This window comes from Rosa chinensis, chromosome 7 (genome assembly GCF_002994745.2).
Source record: "Rosa chinensis cultivar Old Blush chromosome 7, RchiOBHm-V2, whole genome shotgun sequence".
NCBI classification, from domain to species: Eukaryota; Viridiplantae; Streptophyta; class Magnoliopsida; order Rosales; family Rosaceae; genus Rosa; species Rosa chinensis.
In genome coordinates, this window is record NC_037094.1 from 7,798,994 (window position 1) to 7,824,732 (window position 25,739).

General features: G+C 42.3%; 2 protein-coding genes across 2 annotated transcripts; both read left to right on the plus strand.

The window, feature by feature from the left end:
• The first annotated feature begins 18,736 nt into the window (after positions 1-18,736).
• Positions 18,737-20,619, plus strand: LOC112178582 (probable receptor-like protein kinase At1g33260). The gene is made up of 2 exons (XM_024316731.2): positions 18,737-19,626; positions 19,735-20,619. Exons 1-2 carry the CDS (start codon positions 18,930-18,932, stop codon positions 20,454-20,456), a joined length of 1,419 nt encoding a protein of 472 aa, XP_024172499.1. The 5' UTR covers positions 18,737-18,929; the 3' UTR covers positions 20,457-20,619.
• Positions 20,620-23,234: 2,615 nt separating this feature from the next.
• On the plus strand, positions 23,235-25,641 carry LOC112178584 (protein FATTY ACID EXPORT 4, chloroplastic). Its single transcript, XM_024316732.2, has 4 exons — positions 23,235-23,763; positions 23,850-23,914; positions 25,164-25,251; positions 25,363-25,641. The coding sequence occupies exons 1-4, from the start codon at positions 23,472-23,474 to the stop codon at positions 25,479-25,481; spliced, it is 564 nt and encodes a 187-aa protein (XP_024172500.1). The 5' UTR covers positions 23,235-23,471; the 3' UTR covers positions 25,482-25,641.
• The last annotated feature ends 98 nt before the right edge of the window (positions 25,642-25,739 follow it).

The window sequence follows — 25,739 nt, forward strand, 5'->3', positions numbered from 1 at the left end:
CAGAAATACGGAGCTTTATTGAAAAAATAAAATAAGTAAAAAATAGCCCTAAAGACTCATATCCAACATTGGCCTCGCCAAAAAACTGCCTGATCCCAGAGTCCAACAACATATCCAAGGCAACCTGCACCACCATTGCAACCCAGATACTAGCCACCAATCAACGTCACCCACAACCCAAGAAGACCTCTAAACCACCATTGCTTACGAAGCCCGACACCCTTCTACAAGCACAGCGTTGTGCCCCAACCAAAAGCCATCAACAGTGCCACCAAACCTCAGATTAGGGGGAACCAGAACGCCCGACAAATTGGCCTACCCTCCGACTTAGAATCATCGTGATCGAATCCCATGATCGCTCTGCCTAGTCGGATTTGCATCATCGTACCCCACACACTGATAACACATCATCGACCAAGATAGAGGCAAGCCTTTTCGTTAAGAGCCACAAAACTAGAAAATTACACAGTAGCACCATACCAAAGATATAAAAACAGAAAACCCACCTTCATATTGATTTATACAAATAAGGACACGAGCCCAAACCTAAAAACCAAATGAAGTAGGCCTGGCTCCCAATTTTAATGTAAAATGACCAAAATGCTCAATTTGATGAAAAATTTACGCGCATACCATTGAGTGAATAAAATATCCAATACATCGCTCAACTAATAAAATTGATGACAAATTGGCCTTCCCTCTGACTTAGAATCATCGTGATTGAAGCCCATGATCGCTTTGCCTAGTCGGATTTGCATCATCGTACCCCACACACTTATTACACATCATCGACCAAGATAGAGGCAAGCCTTTTCGTTAAGAGCCACAAAACCGCTCCCGCAAACCTCAATGTCTGGCAGCACATATTGCACTCCGAAGAGACTAGGAGCTAGGCACGGCACGGGGGCCACCAGAGGAGAACTAAAGGAACCTTGAAGGAACCCTAGCTGCCCTTGAGCCTCACTATTTCTCTCCTCTTGGTAGAGAATTCCAAAAATTTCGATCTCAGCTCCCTACTAGTCGAGCGTGACAACTCATAAAATTTAGTGTTAAAGGTTTCACTCAAGGTCTCAAATATAAAGTATCTATAATACGTTTCATAATATAAAAAAATAGACAAATCTCATAAAATGTTATTGTTATACAATAAAAAGAGCAACAAGAAGATAAATAAGAGGAAACTTTGATGTTTTTACTCCCTCCATCAAGATGCACGTCATTGTAAGGGTATACGAAGCCAATCCATTGAATTGCGACCTAAAACTCGATCTCTTTAAACTTGATTATTATTCTGGTGTTCTTATGAAAAACATATGTATATAAGTGTGCGTATACATATGAATCAAACTTTTCCTTTAAACTTTAAGAATAAGGATAGTTATATATTTTTTTCTCAATATGTTGTATACATATTCTGATTGTTAACGGATATAGTTGTAAATACACGCTACTGAACTTTTTATATCCTTAAATTTTCGTATAATTAATTTCTTTTCTTCTCTCCAACCTTTCCACAATATTTTTCCAACGAACTAATACCCTAACAACTACTGTGAAGTATAAGATCTTGATCCTAAGAGGGTTGGCTACTCAACTCAACTCTACATGAATATTTGGAGGATCAACTGCAACAGCAATAGTAATAGCCAATAGTATTATACTGATATGTCAATAGAATATGGTTTTCCTCTTAATTAGTATGATACCGAGGTATTGATACATGATAAACTCATCATCTAATTAGTTGGAAAGACACGCTATAAGGAGTCATAACCTCTATGCACACTCTCTGTTTGACTCCAAAATCAGTTGGCTTGCAAACTGTCTCTTTTGCAAAAGTGATTGCGAAAGCATGCCAGCACCGTGGGGTGCAGTCGTCGGGGAGTCCCTTGACCTGACTTCTTGAATCAAGCGTTGTGGACGAGGAGAGCACAAACCTCTTCAAAAGGCTCTTTTCTCTGCCTTCTGGAAAATGACTTCTTGCCTTACGGGTAAGGGCTTTGGTTGTGATCTCTTCGCGACACCGAATCGATACTCAAATGTTGCAGGTTGAGCAGAGCAATCACTGGGAAGTTATGAGAAAGCACGGGTTTGCTAAAGCATGACTTTAGCTTCGCTGGGTTGCTAGGGCGTTACCATTGCTTCGCTGGGTTGCAACTGGGTTGCAGGTAGGTTTGCTCCAGAGAGGCTTTGATAATCTGTGCGATTAGTTGATTTGAGAGTTGTGTCTAATTCGTCCTTGAAACCTGGTATTTATACCTAGGGTTTCGACTGTTCCTTGCCATAGAAGGATTATTGATTGAAGTTTCCTATTCAATGTCTGCTACTTGACTCCAATAAGGACTCGTTTTCCTTATGGATCAAGGAATGGGTGAAGCTGTAACCTAAACCCAAGTAGGCTTATTTTTTAGCCGCATGTATCGTCCCGCTACGCTAAATCCACTAAAGGATCTTGTCGAAGTTACTTTTAGGCTCAAACTTTGCCCCCCAGGCCAGCAAAAATGCAACTGATTGAAGGGGATTAAAACGACACGCCTGGCGACTGAAACGAGATCATTAATGAGGGATGCGTCCATTCACTTTGCAAAACAAAACTTCTTTTCGTCGTATCGTTTCCCTAAAAAAATCCCTTATTTAAATCCCACAGCCATTTCGAACTTGTCACATCAGAAACTCTTTTAGTCTCCTAAACCCAGAAACCCTCTTGTTCCGAACATCTTCCTTAAGAAATTGCTCCCCTAAAGAAAATAGTTATTGGTCAAGAGGAAGAGCTCAATGACAAAGCCGCCCACATTTGGGGAACCAGCATCGGTGCCCGCTGTCACATCCACACTACTATCTAGAGACCTCTGCTTCTCAGGCTCCCAAATCATCACGTCGGGCTGGGTCCGGAACCGCGAAATTCCATCCCGGACAACGCTATTGCCCTCTACGGCTTACCCATTCGTCGACCTATTCCGATCCTCCGAATGACCCCCTGAGATTTCAACAGTTTGGGTGCACAAAAACACGGAGTGAAAATAGGGCATTAGCCATCCTCTATCAGTGCGGCGGAGCTCTCTTGGTATCGCCAAGAGCGAGTGCGAGATCTGGCTCGCTGGAACGCCACAGGTATTACCTATACTATTGATTTATGCTTTCACCTTCGGCGCGGTGGCAATCGCTCACCACTCGCCGCTTATCTCTGCTTTTGGAATACTGCCACCAACACCTTCGATTTCCGATTTGGCCAAATGAGCATCACCCTGCTTGATATCCTCACCATTACTGAATTGCCCATTGATGGCGAGCCCTATCTACATGGCCAATTTGACTTTGCCACATTTCCTTCCACCATGGCCCAAACCGGTCGCAACGCTCACAACAGCTCCTATCCGCGGTGGCTGGCCTATTACCACAGAGAGCACATTGCGATAGGTGGAATTGCCTTTCTGGAGTACTGGCTCTGCAAGTTCATCTTCTGCACCTTTGCCAATTAACCCACCGGTCCTTGGATTTTTCTGGCAACGGCCCTCTATAACGGCCGCCGCGTAAGACTCGGACAACCCATGTTGGGCGCCCTCTACCGCACTCTATACCAGGCCACCATGCATCCTTTTGAGACTAGCATTTCCGGCCCTTTTTGGATCCTCGACTTCTGGATTCAAACTCATTTTCCTTATTTTCACCGTGACGATATCTCACTACTTCCACTGGATGACCAACTCTTGGGTCAATGGCTTAGCTGCGAGGAAAGGTACACATCCTCTCCTTATTCTGAGTGCTTCACATACCTGTACCTTCTGCACGAAATGCCCTACTACGACCTAGTGCTTGGTAGAAGATTCCCACCTCCACTTGAAAATGGGTTCCTTACCGAGGCTCCTGGCTACAGTGATCATGCGAGCTTGGCTTTCCTCCGCGCGATCTCCTGTTCAGATATTAGGCTTGATGCTGATGAACTTAGTTATGAGCTTTACGCGTCCAACCATTTTGCTCGCCAATTTAGCCTCTTCCAATTAGTGCCATTCCCCCTCTATGATGCCTGGAACTACAACACTTCTTGTTGCAAAATTGGCCCCACTACTAGGCCTCCACCGGCACAAAGCATGCTTGCACTGGTTGATCTCCCTGACTGGGACAATGACATCGCTCCCGTAGATAGGAACGCTGAAGAGTACGAGCATTGGTGGTCAGAAGTCTCTGTCAACTACTAGGGACAAAGGGATGATGAACTCTTTGAGACCATCTTTGCTGAACTGAGATATCCCTACGATGCTGATACTAAGTTGCTTGCTCGCTTTCCTAAAGACGAGGCGCAACCCCCGCCACCTGAACCTGCTCCACGACTGGCGAGAACTCCACACCCGGTCCAGGCTGGGATTGTAATCAGCGAGCCCCCCCAAGAGGTACTTTCCTTAGATTGTTTTTCATTCTCACTGTCCGCTTTCCCCTTTTAACTCAAACTGTGTTGCATCAGGGAAGTGTACCGTCTTCTGGCAGTCGCGCAGTTACTACTTCTCCGGCCACTGGCCAGGCCGGGAAGCAGAAGGCAATAGAGACAGAACCTGACGTCGAAGACTCCTCTTCCGATGATGATGACCCACAAACGGTAAGGATTTCCCTCTTATAAGGTCACCATTTTCCTCCCAAGTCTAATTTGTAAATCCTGACAGATTGTCGCTGCTTTGGCTCCTCGAATTGATTCGTGGGAAGAAGATGAACCAATCGTTGATCGACTGGTAATACCCTTAAAGTGAGCACTGGCATCTCTGTCTCGTTATGTACGACTGTATAACACTCCTCATTTAAAGGTTCATTGTAAGTCCACCAGACAAGCTGGGGAAGGCTTCTCCGCTGTTGGCGAAGATGCGTCTGCTTCACACGCCCAGGCGCCGACTGGTTCTAACAATCCTCCACCACCCATCAGCGCTGCAAAGATGTAGTTGGCTCTAGTACGAGTTCAAGTTATCGACGACAGCTCGCCTGAGGTTGAGGAAAAAATACCGCTCCCGGACAACCCTCACGAGCAACCAACTGCAGTACTTACCATGGAACAAGTAACAGTTGATCCGATTCCAGTTTCCGGCGAGGTCAATCAAGAACCAATGCCAATAGCAATTCTCCTTGAGCCACTTGTTCCAGAGGTACACCTTCTTGCTTATCCTATATTCTGATTCCTGCCTTAATTTTTTGGGAAAATTTTACCTACAATACATGAAGTTAGGCCCACTATGCATTTCTGTATACGAAGTTACAAATTATGAACTTTAGTACTTGAACTTATAAACCCGACCAACTTTTTATACATGACGTCAATAACCCCATTAGTGCGTATGCCATTATACATAAAATGAAGGGTAGAATAAACTTTTCACCTAGAAGAGATAAACCCCAAACCCAGAAAACTCTAGCGCAGATCTTATGCATTTTCAATCAAGACCTCGGTCAATTTGTGACGCTTTTGTTTTTTCTTTTTTGATCCAAAATCACAACATCATTCAATTCCCATATCTCCGTTCTAATAACAATACCAAGTAGAGCTAATCTCAATTTCAAACACAACCATAGTCGAAATTCACCACTAACCGAAACATGCAGTACACCCAATTTGCGAGGATTACCTAAAAGAATAAATTTTCGATTTGAGGTTCTGAATGGCTCACTGACCTAACAGAAATCGTGAGCAAGCATAAACTTGCAGCCATCGTGCACTGTGAAAGTCGAGCAGAGCCCTTCCCAATTCTCTTCTTCAGTCCGAAGTGCAGCAAGGACCCTAGCATCAATTCTTGAATTCTGGGATGAGAATCAACATCGGGAACAAGTTCAGAAGTTCCGGAATGGCTGCCGTGAACAGTAATCTCCACAGTATCGTAGTTGGACTGCAGAGAACCATCTGGGTCGCCATCAAGGGTCTTCGCGTTGACGATCTGGATTAGTCTAGATCAATCTATCTGAGGCGCTTTTGTTCTTGAATAGATTGAGATGCGATTTCGAGAGGGTTAATGGAACTGGGTCGGTCTGGGATGGTAGAGATTTCACCTTCCATTGCTTCCAAGCTGAGTTTGATTCAATTATGATGGAAGTAATGGCGTCGGATTTGGATTATTTGCCCACTTCGCCGCCGACAAGTCTGGGTAAAGGGAAGAGATTGGTTCTAGATTTTAAAAACTTGTTCTTCAATGCAGGTGAGAGAAAGCTTTGCCAAAAAAAAAATGCAGGTGAGAGAGAGAGAGAGAGAGATGGGTGCCCAGAGTAAGGGAGAGAGACAAAGGTAGGTGCCTAGAGTACAAATGTAAAGAGACCAAATTACCCCTGAAATTATGCTAGGTGGCAAATTGACTAATGGCGTTAGTCACGGCATGTATAAATAGTTGGTTGAGATTAGAAGTTAGTGTACTAAAGTTCATAATTTGTAACTTCGTGTACAGAAATGCATAGTAGGCCTAACTTCATGTACTGTTTCTAAAATTTTCCCTAATTTTTTCGACGTTTTAACCATTCACGGAAAAACAGAATCCTGCCCCTATCGAAGAAGTGGTTGTGGCCACCGTAAAGGTGCTTGGCGCAAATCCTGCTGAACCAGATGGTGTGGACGCGGATAATCAAGAACCCATCCCTGATGCCCCCCAAGCACCTGAAGCAGGAGATGAAGTGAATCCTGAGCCGATACTAGAGGCGGCGCCTGTCGCGGAGCCTCTTGAGGCTCCTGTTGCTGTTGCCCTAAATCAGCTGCCTGCTCCTCCTTCCAAACTGGAAAGGCTGGCTCGCATACTCGAAGTGACTCCTCCTGGAGTTATAGATGATGCTAGAGAAGGCCTCCGTAGTCTCCTGGGACCTGATATTCTGACGCCAGTTGCGTCCACCAGAGTTTTGGAGTATCTGAGGGTACTTCTCTGCGAGGGAGCCACTACTAAAGCCCAGTTCCTCGATATCGATCAACTGCTACCGGATCTCCCCCAATGGCTCAATGAGAAGGCTGTCGCGACAGCGCAGGCCAGGCAGACCCAAGCCTACTATTTGACCCTCACTCAACAGACGGACACTTCGAGTGATTTCTTAGGTGACCAGGGTACTCTTATCAGGGATTTGACGCTTACAAAGAACCATCTTAGGACCCAGATCCAAGATCTTCAGGCCCAATTAACTGTTGTCATGGCAAGGCTAGCCCACGAGGAAGCCCAACTGGAGCAACCCTTGCCCCTTTCGAGGCGCTATCTCAAGAACTGGCCTAGGCTCATTTGGAAGCCCAACAAGCCGCTACTGATGCCAGCTTTCGCATGGATGAACATTTCCTCCGCCTGACTTATGCAGGCCGAGGGCTTTAGGCCTCTGATATTAGGCCCATTCTTTTGTGTGAACAATATTAATATCATTTTTATGATTTGGTGAAATATTCAGTCCACATTTCTTGGCCCAAATATTTTGGTATTACAGGCAGTTAACCGTTAAACTTTGTCTTTATTGCATATTAAAACGGTTTTATATTCCCATTGATAACGTTGAAATCGCTTCAACTGCCCATCGAAAGGTTGAAGCCACTGAGGTTGGCCCTATAAATATATATATTTTGGAGAAGTGAACACACAAACAAACATGGCTAATCCAAGAATAACTCTGCAAGCCCTACTCATTTTCCTTATGTTTTTGAAATCTTCTCCTTACGATTTCACCCTTAGCCTCTAAGTCTTAGGCTTTATGGCTTAATCTAAATGCCTGGGTAGGCCTTATGGCCTAATCTCAGGTTCAACCTCCTGTCTTTGGTCTCTGGAACTCCGGATGGGATTCACCGGTTCCACTTAAACTGAAGAACACAAGGGGCTCCTAGCGCGGGATACCACATTCTGGGGATTCCCTCTCCTCATATTTCCCTGGGCGGAGCAAAAGGAAGAAGGGCGGAAGCCCACTTGAGGCCGATCGTTCTTCTTCCGCAAATTACCTCCAGGGTCTGACGCAACGACTTCTGTTTTTCCGTTGGAGGTAGATGAGGCAACTGGGTTGTACTAACGCATTGGCTCCATCTCCATCCCGGAGGATAGCCAACTAGAAGGGCTGCGATGGATTATTTCCTTCCCTCTTCTTCCAGTACAAATGATAGCAGCTGCAGCCCGGAATCAAGAGATGTGGGTGAAGAGAGGAAGAGTAAGAATGATCATCTCACCGCCTCTTCCAGCCGCAAGATCCAGACGCTCTTAGAAGATCTGAAATCCTTATGATTTTTAGCAACTTTCTAGCTTTGTAAACCGCAAATGTAATTTTTGAACAAATTGTATTGCTTTTGGCCGCAAAGTCACTTTATGTATGAAATTTTCTGAATTTTGTCGCTCATTAAAAAATAATAAGGCCTTTGGTATAGGCTCTTACATATATTCCTAACACAACGTATTGTCAAGAATACTGAAAGAAAAGTCTCAAAAGAAAAGAATGGCTTAGTTATATAAAGTGTTGCCCCCCTAGTGTTCTTAGGAGGAGCGAATACATGAGGATGAAGCCACAGATTGGCCTAAATGGAGAGGATGGAGCAAGCCCGAGAAGACTATAGTTGCCCCCTGTTCCAGGAACCTCTGGAGCCGGTGGGTCTTCAAATTCCCAAACACTGGGGTAATACTTCTTGAGGAACCTGCCGTTAATGGGGTTGCGGTGGAGGTCGCCATCTAAATCTTTGAGGTGAAAAGCCCCGCGTTCCAGAATTCGGTGAATAAAAAAAGGTCATTCCCAGCGAGGAGTCCATTTACCGCGACCAGTCAACTTTTCGCCAAATGGAAGGACTGCTATCCAAACGAGCTCACCCTCCTTATAACTGCGACCACGCGTCCTCTTATCATTGGCATGAGCGATTCGCTGCTTTTCCATGACCAAAGTGTCCAAAGCATCTAAGCGCTTCCCGCTACGGTCTTCATGCTCTTGCCACATAGCCTGAACATAATCTTCACCAATCAAATGCTGTTGATCCTGGACGCACAGAGATTGAACGTTAATCTCCAAAGGGAGAACCACATCGTGGCCAAACATTAATGCATAAGGGGTGGTAGCCGTAGGGTTCCGCTTAGAAGTACGATAAGCTCATAACATCTTATACAATGTGTCATGCCACTGGCGAGGGTTCTCCACGAGCAGTTTTTTCAATACAGTAATGATGATCTTGTTACTAGCCTCCGCTTGGCCATTGGATTGAGCGTAATAAGGCGTGCTATGGATAAATTGGATGCCATAATCATTGACCAGGTTCTCGACATCACCACCCATGAATGATGCCCTCCTGTTAGACACCGAAACCTCTGGAATGCCAAACCTGCAAATAATATTGCGGAAGATGAATTGGTGAATGGTTGCCCCGAAGGCCTCCTTCCAAGGCTCAGCTTCCACCCACTTAGTGAACAAATCGGTAGTAACGATGATGAACTTGTGCTGGAGTGAAAAATGTGGGTGAATCATGCCGATCAAGTCTAAAGCCCAACCTCGCGCAGGCCAAGGTTTGATGATAGGCTGCATAGGAATATTAGGAATGTGCTGGACTGGTCCGTGTGCCTGGAAATCTTGGCATCCTTTTGCGAATGCGATACAATCCTTCAAAATGCTGGGCCAATAATAGCCATGTCTCCTGATAAGCCAGTGCATCTTTGGACCCGCTTGATGGGCGCCACACACGCCTTCATGTACTTCTCGCATTAATCGTTTTGCTTCGAGGCCATAGACACACCTGAAATCAATGTCATCTTCACCGCGTTGACGTATCTCTTCGCCTTTGAGGAAGTAATTTAAAGCAAGGAAACAGATCTTCCTGTCTACAATGGGGTCTGGCTGCTTGAGGTAATCTGTCAAAGGGATGCGCCAATCTACGTCAATAGGCTTCAGGACCGAGACGACCGGCTTGTCAAGCTGGTCAGGTCGCACAAGCCATGAAGGCAGTGTGCGTCGCTCAACCTTCAGAATGCACTCATGGACCCCATATTTCAATGTAATTCATGTAGCCAGTTGGGCGAGTTCATTGGCCTCGAAGTTACGCTCGCGAGGGATGTACCCACGTCATCAAATTAGTCCAGGAGCTCAACAGCGCAATTCAAATATGGTACGAGCAAGCAACTGACACACCTGAACTTCTCTTGAAGCTGATTAATCACGAGCAAGGAGTCACCACGAACCTGGATGTCTTTCACCCCTAGTTCCAATAGTACCTCCAGGCCAATAACAAGGGCCTTATATTCTTCTTGGTTATTGGTGCACTTAAACTCCAACTGGAAAGAATATGAAAAACGATCGTCTGTTGGGTTTTCCAGAACCACTCCTGCCCTTGCTAGGGTTTCAGTTCGTGAGCCATCAAAAAACAATATCCAGGGTTGAAGGGAGACTGTGGCTTGATACCATACAGCATATTCTGGAATGCTCGCCAAATCTGGTCGAGTGGTGGTGGTCGTCGCTATCTCTAACTCTTTCATTGCGGGGACATCCATCATAGGGTGATGTGCTAGGAAGTCTGCGATGGCCTGTCCCTTTACGGCTTTCTGTGGAACGTACTGTAGCGAGAATTCCGATAAGGTCAGCACCCACTTACCAATGCGACCTCTCAGAATAGGTCGCAACAACATATACTTAACCAGGTCGGTTTGAGCAATGATGCATGTAGTGAAGGATAACATGTAGTGCCATAACTTGCATGCTGAGAAATATAGTGTAAGACATAACTTCTCCATTGGAGTATACCTTGTTTCGCAATCTGTTAGTGTCCTACTGAGGTAAAAGATGGCATGTTCGATGTCTTCCTCGTCATCTTGAGCGAGTATGCTTCCAATGGAAGTCTCAGCTACTGAAATATACAGTTTCAATGGAAATCCAGCTCTAGGTGGAACAAGTACTGGCGGACTCGCTAAATAGGCCTTAATTTTGTCAAAAGCCACTTGATATTTAGACTCCCATACAAACTCGTTCTGTCCCTCCAAAATCTTCCCCAATATGTCATGGAAGATCAGGTTCATGGCTCTCTGATATGTTGCCCCTGCATTCTTCAGTCCAAAAGGCATGGCCATGTATTCAAAAACACCCGCGAACCCTATGCAACGGAACGCGGTCTTGTGTCTGTCTTCCTCTGCGACCCAAATATGGTGATATCCTGCAATTCCGCCCATGAAGGACAACAGTTCATGTCCCGCCACTGCGTCTACCAGCATATCCGCGACAGGCATGGGGTAGACGTCTTTAGGCGTAGCGACATTAAGGTCCCTGTAGTCCACGCATACCCTCATCTTGCCGTTATTCTTGCGGACTGTCACTATGTTGGATAGCCACTGATTGTATTTGGCTACCCTGATGATGCCTGACTTGTGCATCTTTTCAACTTCCTCTTTGACCAGGACTTGGGTCTCAGAGTTCATTCTTCGTGGCTCTTACTTCACAGGCCTCCTGTCAGGGAGTGTGGGTAGCTGATGGCATACCAAATCCAGTGACAGGCTTGGCATGTCCTCCTATTTCTCCGCGAAGCAGTCTTTGAATTCCAGTAATAAATCAATGAGCCTATGTTTTTCGCTAGGCTCTAAAGAGTCTCTACTAGCCACTTCCATGGGCTTGTCTACTGTTCCAAGATTGACCTTCTCGGTAGGGTCCCTAACCTTAGGAGGAGTATCATCCAGCGCTGCCGGAGCCAGCTGAATCTCTTCGTCGTCTTCTTGTTCTTGGTCAGAGAACTCCTCATTGACAATTTCCAAGGTCGCGATCCGATCATAAGCCTCTTTTTCCACCAGGTACGAGGATACTCTTTCATACAGCGAGTGGAAGGCCGTAATCCATTAATCGTTTAAGGGTTTGGGCACAACGTGGCCAGGCCGTTCCAGGCCTTCCTTTGCTAGCGTGAGGCCCCACTGTGCCAATTCAGAGGCCGTCACCCCTGTGGGGCTGCCTTTATCATCGATGCCACTGACCTGCAATGGAGTAATAGACTCCAAGTAGTACTTAGCACCTACATAATTAGCGGAAACTGAGAATGAATGAGGACCCGCTTTAATCACCTCGGCTTTGTCGGTTACCCTGTTCCACATAATCAATTTCTGATGGAGAGTTGATGAAACACAGTAACTCAGGTGGTTCCAGTCTGTGCCTAGAATGGCTCTGTAAGCCGCGTAGCAGTCTGTTAAGAAGAAAGCATAGACGCCCTCTACGGGGCCCACCTTGATACGCAGGAACAATAAGCCCAATGTTTTCATTACAGTCCCCGCGAAGTTCTTGAGCGTGAGAGAGACGTAGACTGGATCTTCTCTTTCTTGATCCCTAATAAATGCATGGTTCTTGCTGTGATGACATTGACTGCGGCCCCAATATCAACCATGATTTTGCTAATCTTGGTACCAGCAATCTCCTCCGTGATGTACAGAGGTCTCATGTGTTGGACCATGGCTGGGGTTGGCCTTGTAAAGCTCATGAAGAACTCCTTGCTGTTGGCATCCTCCGTTTCCAGAAACAAAGCCTCCTCTGCAGGTGTCGTTGCCGCTGAAGTAATCTGTAGAGGCTGTTAACTGTTCTCCTCAGTTTCAATACATTCTTGCGCGGTGACTGGCAGTGCGTACTTCGCCGGAAGCACATAAACCATGTTGCAAGATGTATCAATTGTATCTGTCTCGTCCATGTCCCCTTCAAGGTTGAGCCTGGGCTCATCAAGCGGGATGTCGGTGTTGAACTGCTTAGCCAACCGGTCTACCAATGACTCTTCGTAAGGCCTTTTACCTCACACTGCTTGTGTTCTTGCACCGCCTCCCCTGCTGTACTCTGTTTTGGGGGCGCGACCACTACACTTTGGACTTTTTTAGGAGCATTGGAGATAACGGTAGTGTTAACAGGCTCGCTTGCCTAGTTAGTAGTGACATTCTGACCCTCAGTAGCGGGTGGGTGATTCTCTCCCTGTTCAGTCGACATGTCAGGTGATTGGGGGTGAGAAAATATTTGAGTCACTTGTTCTTCAGAAAGACCACGACAGTCCGCGCGAGAATGCGGTCTGTAACTGAAGGTCTTGTGTTTTGAGCAGTTAGCGTAAACTTTTTGGTAAGGGTTTTCACTTGACTTCCCAATGGTTACGTTCACGAAGAAACGCTATGCACAGGTCCTATTGGGCGTGCCAAAATGTTTGGCTCCAAAACCAGTTGGCTTGCAAACTGTCTCTTTTGCTGATGTGATTGCGCAGGCGTGCCAGCACCGTGGGGTGCAGTCGTCGGGGAGTCCCTTTACCTGACTTCTTGAATCAAGTGTTGTGGACGAGGAGAGCACCAACCTCGTCACAAGGTTCTTTTCTCTGCCTTCCGGAAAAGGACTTCTTGCCTTACGGGTAAGGGCTTTGGTTGTGATCTCTTCGCGACACCGAATCGATACTCAAACGTTGCAGGTTGAGCAGAGCAATCACTGGGAAGTTCTGAGAAAGCACGGGTTTGCTAAAGCGTGACTTTAGCTTCGATGGGTTGCGAGGGCGTTACCTTTGCTTCGCTAGGTTTCAACTGGGTTGCAGGTAGGTTTGCTCCGGAGAGGCTTTGATAATCTGTGTGATTAGTTGATTTGAGAGTTGTGTCTAATTCATCCTTGAAACCTGGTATTTATACCTAGGGTTTCGACTGTTCCTTGTCATAGAAGGATTATTGATTAAAGTTTCCTATTCAATTTCTGCTACTTGACTCCAATAAGGGCTCGTTTTCCTTATGGATCACGAAATGGGTGAAGCTGTAACTCAAACCCAAGTAGGCTTATTTTTGGGCAACAGGTATCGGCCCGCTACGCTAAATCCACTAAAAGATCTTACCGAAATTATTTTTGGGCTCAAACACTCTCCTCTAGTGGTTTTCTTTTTTCTCTCAAACCTGCCCACCTTAATTCCTCTAATGATATCAAATCCTAGCAACTCCTGTCATATACAAGGCCTTCATTCTAAAATGGTTGGCCTCTTCAGCTCCACATCAATCCGATTCCACAAAAGGACCAACTGAAACAGCAATTTCACAAAGCATTCCCTCTTGGATCGTTACCAATACATACGCAGGGAACAAAAGCCTAAACTAATTAATCACCGGCCAAGATGATTGTCCTAAAAGGACTGCCCCATTACTACGAATCTCTTAAAAAGGAGGCTTAGAGCTATGATTCTCGGCGCCACTACTCTAAAAAAGTCTCAAGCTTTGATTTGATTAGATTGAAAGAAAAGGGAAAAAATTATCGAAAGTAGGTCAAAAATAAATTCCAAGCTAAGACCATCATAGAGTGTACTCAACTCATGCCAACCCATCGGGGTGGACCATTAATCCATTTTCATTTATCAACAGACATAATAATGGAGATCGAAATGGCCCTCCACGTACCGCCATACTCAAAAACCATAAACTCTTCCACTTCGATCGGCTTGTAAACTAACCATTATCTAAATTGAGTTCAACATATACATAAACCCTAAAACCCTGTGGTTACGTTATCACCATCAAAACCAAAATGCAAGGTTTATTAATAAACCTAAACACGATTTGAAACACTATCAAAAACCCTAAACTATCGTACACGTATAGTGATGTAATGGGGATTTGGTAGCTAAGAACGTACTTTCATGACAAAGATGTCGTGCCTGCAGTGATACATGAATGTAATTTAAAACCCTAGATATATAATAGAAGTCAGACTACTAATTATAAGATGGTACGTGGCCCGTCTTCTTGGTAAAGAGAATCGTATAAGAAAGAAATTGCAGTTTAGGGTTTGGTGTGCGCGCACGGGTGATATGATGTTTAGGCAAATGTTTCATTTCTTTTATATATCCGACAAGAGCTAACCCAACAAAGACTAACAATAACTCGATGCAGGTCACAAATATAAGAAAGGTAAATTATGGGGTAGGCACATTCCTCATTCATTCTTGTGCTTGGTAGGATGCAAATGGATGATCCAGATCACTATACCACCGTCTTATTAGTAATTAACATTTCAATGTTCAACTATATCCAAGTGTTGTAGTATACTTTCTACAAGTTTACTTGGGGAACAAAAAACCCAAAAAAATTGAATTGCAATCTACTCATTTCTGAAATGCTTCTAAGCTTTAAGAACCAGTCGGATGATTACACACATACACACGCTAATCCACATGATATAAACTCGATAACAGAACAAATTGTTTTAATGTCCTGATGATTGTTGCAATTTGTAAAGACACATTCCTCCTCCGCTCAACTTTTCCACCCTCTCTCAAAACTTCCCAATTTATGTCTCTAATGAAATCAAAACCTGAACTCAACAAGAACTTGATCCTAATTAAAACGGTTAGTTGCTTCAACTCCACATTATGAATATTTGCAGAGAGAATCCGACATACCCCCCTACAAAAGCACTGCAACTCTGCAAGATCAATAGGACGTACAATACCACATAGTACGTATTCCCTCTTGGATAACTAACATGCAAAAGCACTTTAGTATCCTATCCTACTGCTACGAGCTGGTTTAACAAAAGCATAAAGCCATAAACCACATCACCATTTAAGATCGATGAACTTGAAAAGGACTGCCCCAAAAGTACGAGTCCCAGAATAATTATCCGCAGCGGCATCATCATTTTATGTGATTAGCTAGGTTAGAACGCGAACAAATTATGGAGAAGTAGGACAAAAATAAATTCCAGTATTAAACACAGCCAACCCATCTGGATGGCCAAGTTTTACAGTCATATAATGGTGAGATGGTCCTCCACTGCCGTGCTCGGCCAAACACCCCAAACTCTCCCACTTTGACTTGTAAATCAATCAAAGCCTCTGTAAAACAGTAAAACTACCCTTCTAAAACTCCAAGAACTACACAGAGACTCAGCTAATCTGCAACTTAAAACGTGGTTTATATGTCTGAGTATTCCTATTTGTCCTCCTCTTATTGTAATCAAAGAGTCCTTGTCTTAGCGATCGGGTAGGAAGTAGCTTTAGCCTGTGGTTACGTTATCATAATCAAACAAAGAGGTTTACGTATAATATATACAATTTAAACAGGATCAGAAACCCTAAACTATCATACCAGACGTATATACAGAGGCATATAATATACGTACTGTGATGGGGATTTGGTAGCAATGTACGTACATTCATGACAAAGATGTCGTGCCCGCAGCGATTCATGTATTTAAAACACACACAAAATAATTAGTCAGACTAATTAAGAAATAATTATGGAGTTGGTGTGTCTGTGTTTGTGCACGGGTGATACGAGATAAGGCGAATTAGGCAGTGCTTAATTAGAAAATTATATAACCGACCAAGGCCAGAGCCAATAAGGACCGATGATTAAATAATTACTCACTGCAGGCTAAATATAAAAAAGAATAAAGAAAAATGGAGTAGGAATGAGCTAGGCACATTCCTAATTCATTCTGATCTGTTTGTAAAATGCAGAGGATGATGTACATCAATTAGACATACCCTAAGACGGTGTTTGATTATGTTCATTTTGGACTGTTTCTTTAACCAAAACTCATATTAAACATCAATAAACAAGTATATCAAGAATTGAGAGTTAGGGGGAGTGTTCGTTTAGTATCGTCAAACTCTGCGCTGGGGGTACCATTGGATCATTTTTGCTCCTGCTCTATTAACTCATGCTATGAAGTTTACGTTTGTGACCAAACTGGAAATTAAAAAATAAAATAGGAAACCAAAAACGTTAAAGCACTTGCGGACGTTGCTCAGAGACAACAAAGCTATTGACTCCCAAAACCCTAAAACGATGTCAACTATAGCAAATTAAATTGGTATCAAAGGTTTGAAAACAATATTAGCGGCATTTGATAGAAGAGAAACTAAAAGGACTTGAGCCATAAATTTTGTCTCAACAAATTAATTTACTTGATTTTTGCTTTCTTCTTTTTGTAAAGAAAAGGGTATACGGGTTACCCCAAAAGCACTTGCCGCTTAACTGTTACTAAATTAAACACACTGAAATAGACCATTAATTTGCTTTCTTCCTCAAATGAAAGTCCCCCACTCGTTTTGGTTGGTCATATTTCCACATAACTCAATTGAACATTATCAATAATGAGCAAAGTTAAGCAAATTATTATGCCTTGACTGGATTCATAATTTGTATTTGGATTGTAGTCATTGTAAACTCCCGAAAGGTGAAGAAGAATAGGTCATTGACTTGAAAAAGAAAGAAAAAGCCGCGTGATAATCATTTATATACTTCCATAAAACCTCATTTTCAATGTGATAATAGACAAGATAGCCCAACCTTACTATAAGCTTTGCTGTGGGCTCATTTAGATAGTTTTGAAAATAATCAATTGGGTGGGAAGCTACTTTATACCTAATGTGATATAGAAGTGTGGTTTGATGGTATTGCACTTGTATGAGTTAATTTATAAGATTAAATCAAATTGCATCCAATGCTTTTATCGTCTTCATTTGTGTACTATGAAAAAAAAAAACAATTTATATCCTGAAATTTGAAAATTACAACACAAAGTTAGTAGAACATTTTCCACAAATCATAATTTTGATTTCATAACTTTTGGTTCCTCTAGTCTGGAACCCTAGGTCTAGCGTTCGAATCCCAACTCCACTCCGTGACCAGCAGATTTGAGGGACCTAGATTGATTAAACACCAAGGTTCGTGTATCTGCGATGCAGTGATTAGTCTGGTTACGCTGGGATACACTGTATGAGGGTGTGTGTGTGGTTACTATTGTCGTCCAAACATAAAAAAAAATATAAAAAAAAAATTTGGTTCCTCATGGGTTTTATTATGTTCAATGTTTTCTATTTAAATATGTTCTATATTTTGTGACCTATAATTTGTTTAAATGATATATAAAGACGAACAAAATTATGGGATCATGAACGTGGGAAATTACATTAATACGACGGTCTTCCCAAAATTTAGTTAGCATTTACATGGTCATATATATTTGGCATTCTTATCAAATCAAAACCTCAAATTTTTTTTTTTGGTAAAATATATACAAAACTTAAATTTGCATTGATTAATTTTCATATTTACTGAAATATAGTAAATACCATGCATGTTTCAGGCCTGCAATTAATAAAGTTGAAGAAACAGCTATAAATTGACATGGAATCTCAAAGGCACCATTTTTAATTCTAACATTGAATGCTAGAGCTTTGAAATGTGCAACGTTTTAATATTGGATCGCTGGTGGACACCCCCAAAGTCCTCACAAAGCAATAGACAACATCAACAGCTTGAGCAAAGAAAAGAACTTAACAAATAGTGGTGGAATTTAATTAGTGGCATTCTTATTTTGACTAAAACAAACACTAATTCTTTTTCTTCACTAAGTATTATATTGGTGAAATTTGTATAATTTTAATGGTATATATTACGTCAATTGTCAATTGTTTCTCTATCAAATGCATCGTTTTATTTATTGTGACGTTTAGAAATAATAATCAAATACATCATCTCATTTATTGTGACGTGTAGAAATAAAATATAAAATGACAACAAGTTAGATTTTAAACTATAATGAAAGTGATAACGATTTCTAAGAAATAAATCAATTATCAATTATCATTTTTTTTTTAATTTTTTATTATTTTTTAAGCATTTCACTCCTACTCTTATAGTGATTCAAACCCAAGATCTGGATCATAAGTAGTGAGCGCTTTAACCACTGACCTAACACCACTTTATCATCAATTATCAAACATAAACATACAACAAACACATAACACGTCAGCAGTGTATAGAACACATGTATTGTGCCATTTTCCTAATTCTAATTTCTCTTAGTGAACAAGAATGGGAAACTATCTTTTTCGTTTCATAAATAAGCAAGAAATAAAATACCTAGATCATGATTGAATTGATTGATTGATTGGTGAGTCGAATCTGCCCTTTTCAAATCCTCCCTCCTTACGAAGGAAGCTGCTGCGCCTTTTGTTTCTTTAGTGCGAGTGTATTAGATCGGAATCAAAAGCCTGTCAGATTGTGCCTCCCATGGCCAAATCTAGCAGAAGAAAACTAGTCAGAGAAGAAGAACAAGGAGCTCAGATTTTATATTCTACTTCTTCATCGTCTTCCCCACACGGATTTCTACCTGTCTGTGGTTGCAGAACCGCCATTTTCACTCTCTCCCTCTTGTTTTCCTCGTTATTCTTCACTTTCTCCGAGGCTTCTCGCCCCATAATCACCGACTCTTCCCCTTCTTCTTCCCCCACCAACCCTCCAACCTTGCCCTTAAAAACCCACCAGGGCATCCACGTTGACCCTAAAATCGTCACACTCCTAATAACCTTCTCTGCCCTACTGACCTCCCTGATTGTGATCATGGCTCTCTTCAAGTGCTTCGGCTTCAAACTGAAACGAAACCAGAACCGTGTGGGAACTGCAATGGAAATCACTAACCCCGAAACTGTTGACGAAGATGTGAATAAGAAGAGTGAGAATTGCGTGAGGAAGTTCAGTTGGGATGAGATTGCTAGATTCACCAACAACTTCTTAAAGGTGATTGGATCCGGAGGCTACAGCACCGTCTACTTGGCTCAGTCGCCGGATTCCGGTCACGGATTTTGGGCTATTAAGATCCACAACGGCAGCGAGCGTCTCAATCAGGTTTTCAAGCAAGAACTGGACATCCTTCTTCGTCTCGGCCATCAAAGCATCGTCAAGCTTCTCGGTTATTGTGATGATCGAGGTGAGTTTGTGTTTTAAATTTATGATCTTCTCTTCTTCTTCTTCTTCTTCATATAATCATATCCTACCAATTTGAAATCCAAATTAATTTCCTTCTTTTGAAAAACAGAGGAGGGTGCTCTGATTTTCGAGTATGTGGCCAACGGAAATTTACAAGAGAAGCTTCACGGCGAAGAACAGAGTGTTCTGCCGTGGAAGAATAGGATGCTCATTGCATACCAAATCGCGCAAGCCATTGAATACCTGCACGAGAAATGCGACCTACAAATTGTTCACATGGACATCAAAGCCTCCAACGTGTTGCTCGACAAAGGCCTAAACTCCAAGCTCTGCGATTTCGGCTCAGCCAAAATGGGGTTTTCCTCCACCGTCCAACCGCCGTCTACGGCCACAAAGAAGCAGCTAATGATGGGGTCTCCCGGCTACACCGACCCGCACTACATGAGGACAGGAATTGCATCCAAGAAGAACGACGTGTACAGCTTCGGAGTGCTGCTCCTGGAGCTCGTGACGGGGATGGAGGCCTTCTGCTCGGAAAAGGGTCAACTCTTGACGTCGGTAGTGGGGCCCAGGCTGATGGACGGCCGCGCGATTGAGGAGGAGGAGGTGGCGGGAATGGTGGACAGGAGGCTGGGATCGGCTGGCGGGTTTGACGTGGAGGAAGCGAGGACCGTGCTCTCGCTGGCCGCCACGTGCCTTCGGCAGTCTCCTACGCTCAGGCCATCTGTCACTCAAATTTTGCGGACAATCACCGACAGAATTTCCTCCATCGCATTCATACTAGAAGAAGAAGAAGAGTCGCGCCATAAATCAGTGAAATCACACACTTGAATTCAGGGCTACACAACTGTTGAAATTGATCAACTTTTTCCTTTTTTACAAGAAATTTTAAATAATGTTTCCGATGTAAATTTGATTGACGAATTACACACAAAAATTCTTAGTAGAAAACAATTTCCGAGTCTTGCAGTGAAGTAGATTAATTGAGCGTTGAGTTGCGTAAGTACAACTTTGTCTCCTAGGTTATGTCGTTGTTGTTTTGGTTTGTTTACTTTGGCGAGTCATACTGGACAATATACTAAATTCCTGCCAGTAAGTAAGATTAAGATGCTCTTTAAGTCTTTAGATTAGTGCCCCCGTCTGATAAGGTTTGGCATAAGTAGAAATAAATTTTATTAAAAAAAAAATTATTTCAGTTGAAAGTCGAGGAGGGAATTTCTTCAACCATAAAAGAGGAAGGAGTAATAGTGATCAAGTGACGCTTTACTTCCTAGAACACATGACAAAAAAAATATTCTCAAAAAATCTTAGAAAGGGAGCAGAGATGTCTTTAACTAAGGATCATATGTGTCGTGGAGTGTCATAAGCCAAATGATTAAGCAGGTGTCTTTAATTAAGGATCAGATGCGCAATGGAGTGTCATAAGCCAAAACAAATTAATCGTCGGAGTTTTTCTTTTACAATATAATTAAGATTCAACGTCTTTTTTACATGTTATGTGAAGAATATTAAACTACTTTGGCTAGAATCCTTGTTCTTTTGCTTTTAGCGTTAGTATGTGGATTCTTTAAAGTTCATATCTATATCAGATTTAAGAAAAAGAAAAAGAGCTTCATGTGTTTATATTCTAATTTGATATTTTATGATGCCTATTGGCTATTGTCACCATCTTCTTCCATACTAGTTTGTATTGCCTTTTCAATACACTAGGAAATGTGTAGCCAAAGTTTGCACTCTAAACTCCACAAATTAAGGTGTGGACAAGAGCGTGATGGTTGCAATAGAGAATATATAAAGTAAAAAACAACAAAATCAATTAGAAGTTAAACAAAAATTGTGGTCAAATAAGGTAAATTATCTTGAAAGAAATCTATAGAAATTTTACACATGTTAGGAAATAAGAATGGTGATTCTATTCATTGTTTTCACACCCACAAATCTCATACATATATTTTTAATACTCCTGATTTAAAAGAAATGTTTTAAAACGACAACGTGTAGAAAAAAATTCAGATCATGAGGGTGGTATGTGATTTAAAAATATATATATGCTTATAACTTGGCGATGTTAGCCAAGCAAGGATGGAGGATCATCACCAACCCTCATTCATTAATTGCTCAGCTTTACAAGGCAAGATACTTCCCAAATTGTTCGTTTTGGGAGGCTATACATTAGGAGATGCACCTTCATTCTCTTGGAGAAGTATACTAGAAGGCAGGCCAGTTTTAAAAGCAGGCACAAAATGGAGAATTGGTGATGGTTCACAGGTCCATATTTGGAATGATACTTGGATTTCAAATTGCCCTACATACCTCATTCAACAACCGGTGGACACTATTTTTGAAAAGGTTGCTGATCTTATAAATCATCAAACTCATACATGGATTGATGCTTCTGTGCACACTCTTTTCAATGATAATGTTGCTGAGCACATTCTTAGTATTCCACTAAGTCGAAATCCTATGCAAGACAAGCTCTATTGGAGTTTTGAGAAACGGGGCCTGTTTACTGTTAAAAGTGCTTATTGGAGTGTCAGGGAGTATGTTCTTGGACAGGCTTTAGCAACCTCATCTACTGGTGATCCTTTTAAGGAGTTGTGGAGGAGACTTTGGAAGACCAAAGTGCCAGGCAAGGTCCAGATTTGCGATTGGAGGGCTTGTAACAACCTGCTTCCCACAAGAGAAAGGCTACTCACTAAAGGGTATATGGGGGATGTTCATTGCCTTCTATGCAATCATGGGTGTGAAGACACTGCTCACTTATTTGGTAAGTGTCCTACTACTCTTGAGTTACTCTCTGCTGCACCCTTTAATCTTCATCACACTATACGTCTATACTGCCCAACTTGAATTTTAAAGAATGGATGTTGGAGCAAGCAGTCCATCTTAAAGCTGAGATGTTTGAAACGCTTGTTATGCTCATCTCCTGAAACTTTTCCTCTGCTAAATAAAAAGAGATAGCCCTTAAATCTGGTGGACAAAAATCATTGAATATGGTCCCTGGCCAATGCAGAGCACCATTTAACAAGCACCCTGGCCCTGCCAAGCAAAAGTAACCGAGACCCTCTTGGGTCCTCCATGAACCTGATTTTAAACTAGAGACTTGAACCACAGTTTCCTCAGAACCCCTAACTCTATGATTGTACCCTCTCACTACCTTATAATCATCATTAGTGGAATCATAACCAAATCCGCAAAACCTCATAGCGGCATTAAAACCAAATCCGCAAAGTGCGAAGAGACCTGACCATGACATTTTTGCAACAAATTGGATTCTCCAGTACAAGGAGAGATGTGGTTTGACCATATGCCGAGCTGCATTCTTGAAATTATGCAGCAAGATTGTAACCATTCTTGATCTTATTAATAAAGGTCAGTACTGTTTCCTAAAAAAAAAAAAAAAAAGTCAGATCACAAAAAATTGATTATGACGTTAATGATTACGTATCGAACAAAAGTCGGACCATCAAAAAATGAAAGAGAAACAACATTACTGACAATGTACTGAACAAAGGTCGGATTACCATGCAAGAAATGAAAGAGCAATAATAACGGCAGCGTGTGGAACGGAGGTCGGATCACCGGAAAATGAACGAGTAATAACGTTTGAGGCCCAAAACACCATCTTGTAGAAACTATGGAAAACCTTAGTAGGGCGGGCCTTAAAGGTTATTGAGGTTTGGACAAGCCCAAGCAAATTCGGCGCCCTGACAAAGCCCCCGTTCTACACTGTGCAAATGGTCTCTCTCTCTCTCTCTCTCTCTCTCTCAATTATCTTGAAATTTTAGAATGGACTGGGAGTGTGTATACCCCCACACAAGTCCAGAAGCTCACTGAATTTCAGGGATGATGGCGTCGGCCACTTTCAATTTCTCCAGGGTTTGTTTGTACCAGCACCATTCCACAGTTCCCAGATCCAAATCCTCTGCATTAGTTTCAAATTCTAAACCTTTTCGCTGCGATTTTATCGCCGGAAATGAAAAACTGATACTAGATAATGCGACTAGTCTCAGAACCAAAGCCAAGTTAGCTCCCAACCCCCGTCGTCGGTTTTCGTGCACTTCTAATCTGGCGGAGTATGCCCAGACTACCTCTGCCGTCTATGGATTCCTCCTCCTCAGCGGTGGCTTCTTCGCCTGTAAGCTCCTCTTCTATAAAGACTCCAATTTTTTTTTTCTTTTTCAATTAATGGGGATTTTTGTTGTTGTTGTTGTTTGGGCGCAGATACTAGGACAGGAAGCAAAGGGTCACTTCTAGGAGGCGTTTCTGGGGCAGCTGTAATGGCCACTGTAAGAAACTACATCCTTTGCTCTTGTTTTGGGTAGTTTCATTGTCTGTTTTACCGTGCTTTGTGTTCAATAATCTGGGCAATCACTTACTTATGTTAACTGCCTTTGTTACACTAGTTCCTTACTAGACTTGACTAAGCTTTCTGATCCTTCCTTGTCATTGTGCTAGAACCCATAATGGGTCAGTGAGCTCCTTGTCTTTAGAAGATTGAGTTCACCTGCTTGGAATTTCGGAAAGAGAGGTTCTGACTTTCCTGGTTTTCTGACTTTGAAAAATCGTAAAACAAAATTGGGTAATGTTTCGATGCTGGGAGAGAGCTCTAAGTAGAGCCGAGTCTTCAAGACATAGGTCTGCGTATAAATTGAATGTATTTACTTCCTCGCCCATAATGTCTCGAAAGACTAGCAATGGTAATCTTGGTTGTGCAAGTGTTTGAGAAAAGTCTGAGTGATAATGAGTATATCACATTCAGCTATATGCAACAAAGCCAACTTACTGTGACTCAATGTCAATCAACTGCAACAGCTCTAACCAACAGTGCTAGACTCTAAACTACTGCTTGTATAGGAAACAGGACGCTGTCTGTCACATTACAGCACTAATTCCCTGTATCGACCATAATGCATTTCAAAATATTCCATTTCCTGCTTGTTTTTCAAAATATTCCATTTCCGGCTTTCAACCAGTAATGCTTCTATTGTTGTTGAGGACAGGGATGTGTCTCTGCTTCATTGATATAGAATACAGTTAATTTCTATCTGGTCATGTTCAGTTTGCATTCTTCACCAAATAGTGAAAGATAAAGCTTTGTTTTCACAGATAATCCTCCTTTCTCCAAATGAACAATACAAGGGAACAGCACTCGCTTGTTTTTCATAGAAAAATGTACAAGCACTTTAAATCGTAAGCAGCCCCCGTTCAATAAATTGATTCGGTTTGTTGGATCCTTGAAACTTAGCATTCACCCCTATTTACTACATGAGATTAGGTGAGACTAGGCCAAAGACCTTGGCATATTGGATCGCAAGGTTTTATACCTAACATGAAGGAATTAAGATATAAAATGACTGTAGATATTCCTCCATGTCATATAGTTGTGGTTATACTTCTTGACATTACCAATGCTGATTTTAAAGCTTTTACAGGAAGTCCTAAACTTGTGGGAGAAAAAAAAAAACAACTAATCCAGTGGTGTGCTAAATTCTGTTCTATAAATGACTTTATATGTGTAACATTGTATGCTTGTAGGCTTACTATCTGATGAAAACACCAGAGACAGAAGCTCTTGGTGATGCCCTTGGCTTTGGATCAGCATTCCTTTTTGCTTCTGTATTTGGTATGGATGTGACTTTATCAGATTGTTGCCATGCCATCCATTTATTGAATGACAATTGTGTGCAGAGTTACTAAACTATCTGTTATGTTCTTTTTCCTTAAATGGTATCAGGTATCCGATTAGCAGCTACTCGGAAATTTGCTCCTGCAGGCCCTCTCTTGGCTCTTTCCCTCAGTGCACTGGCTGTTTTTATAACAGCATACCTTCAAGATAGTGTCACTACTCTTTAGTTTTGTCCTTTAGAGATGCTCCAATGTAACTTAGAATTCGTGCATTTCTTGTTAATGTAGTAAAGCTGTGAGCAATTTTTGAAGTCAATCTTTGTGTTCTAACTACTACCTCTTTTTCTGGATTTGAATTTTTGAATCGGTGCTGACGTTTTTTTCCCTAGTATGAGTGCTTCTGTTCTCACCTCTCAGTTCCCACCTCCATTATACTCGCTCCACCCACCATCTTGCACTCCCAACCATTTTTGAGTTTTATATAAA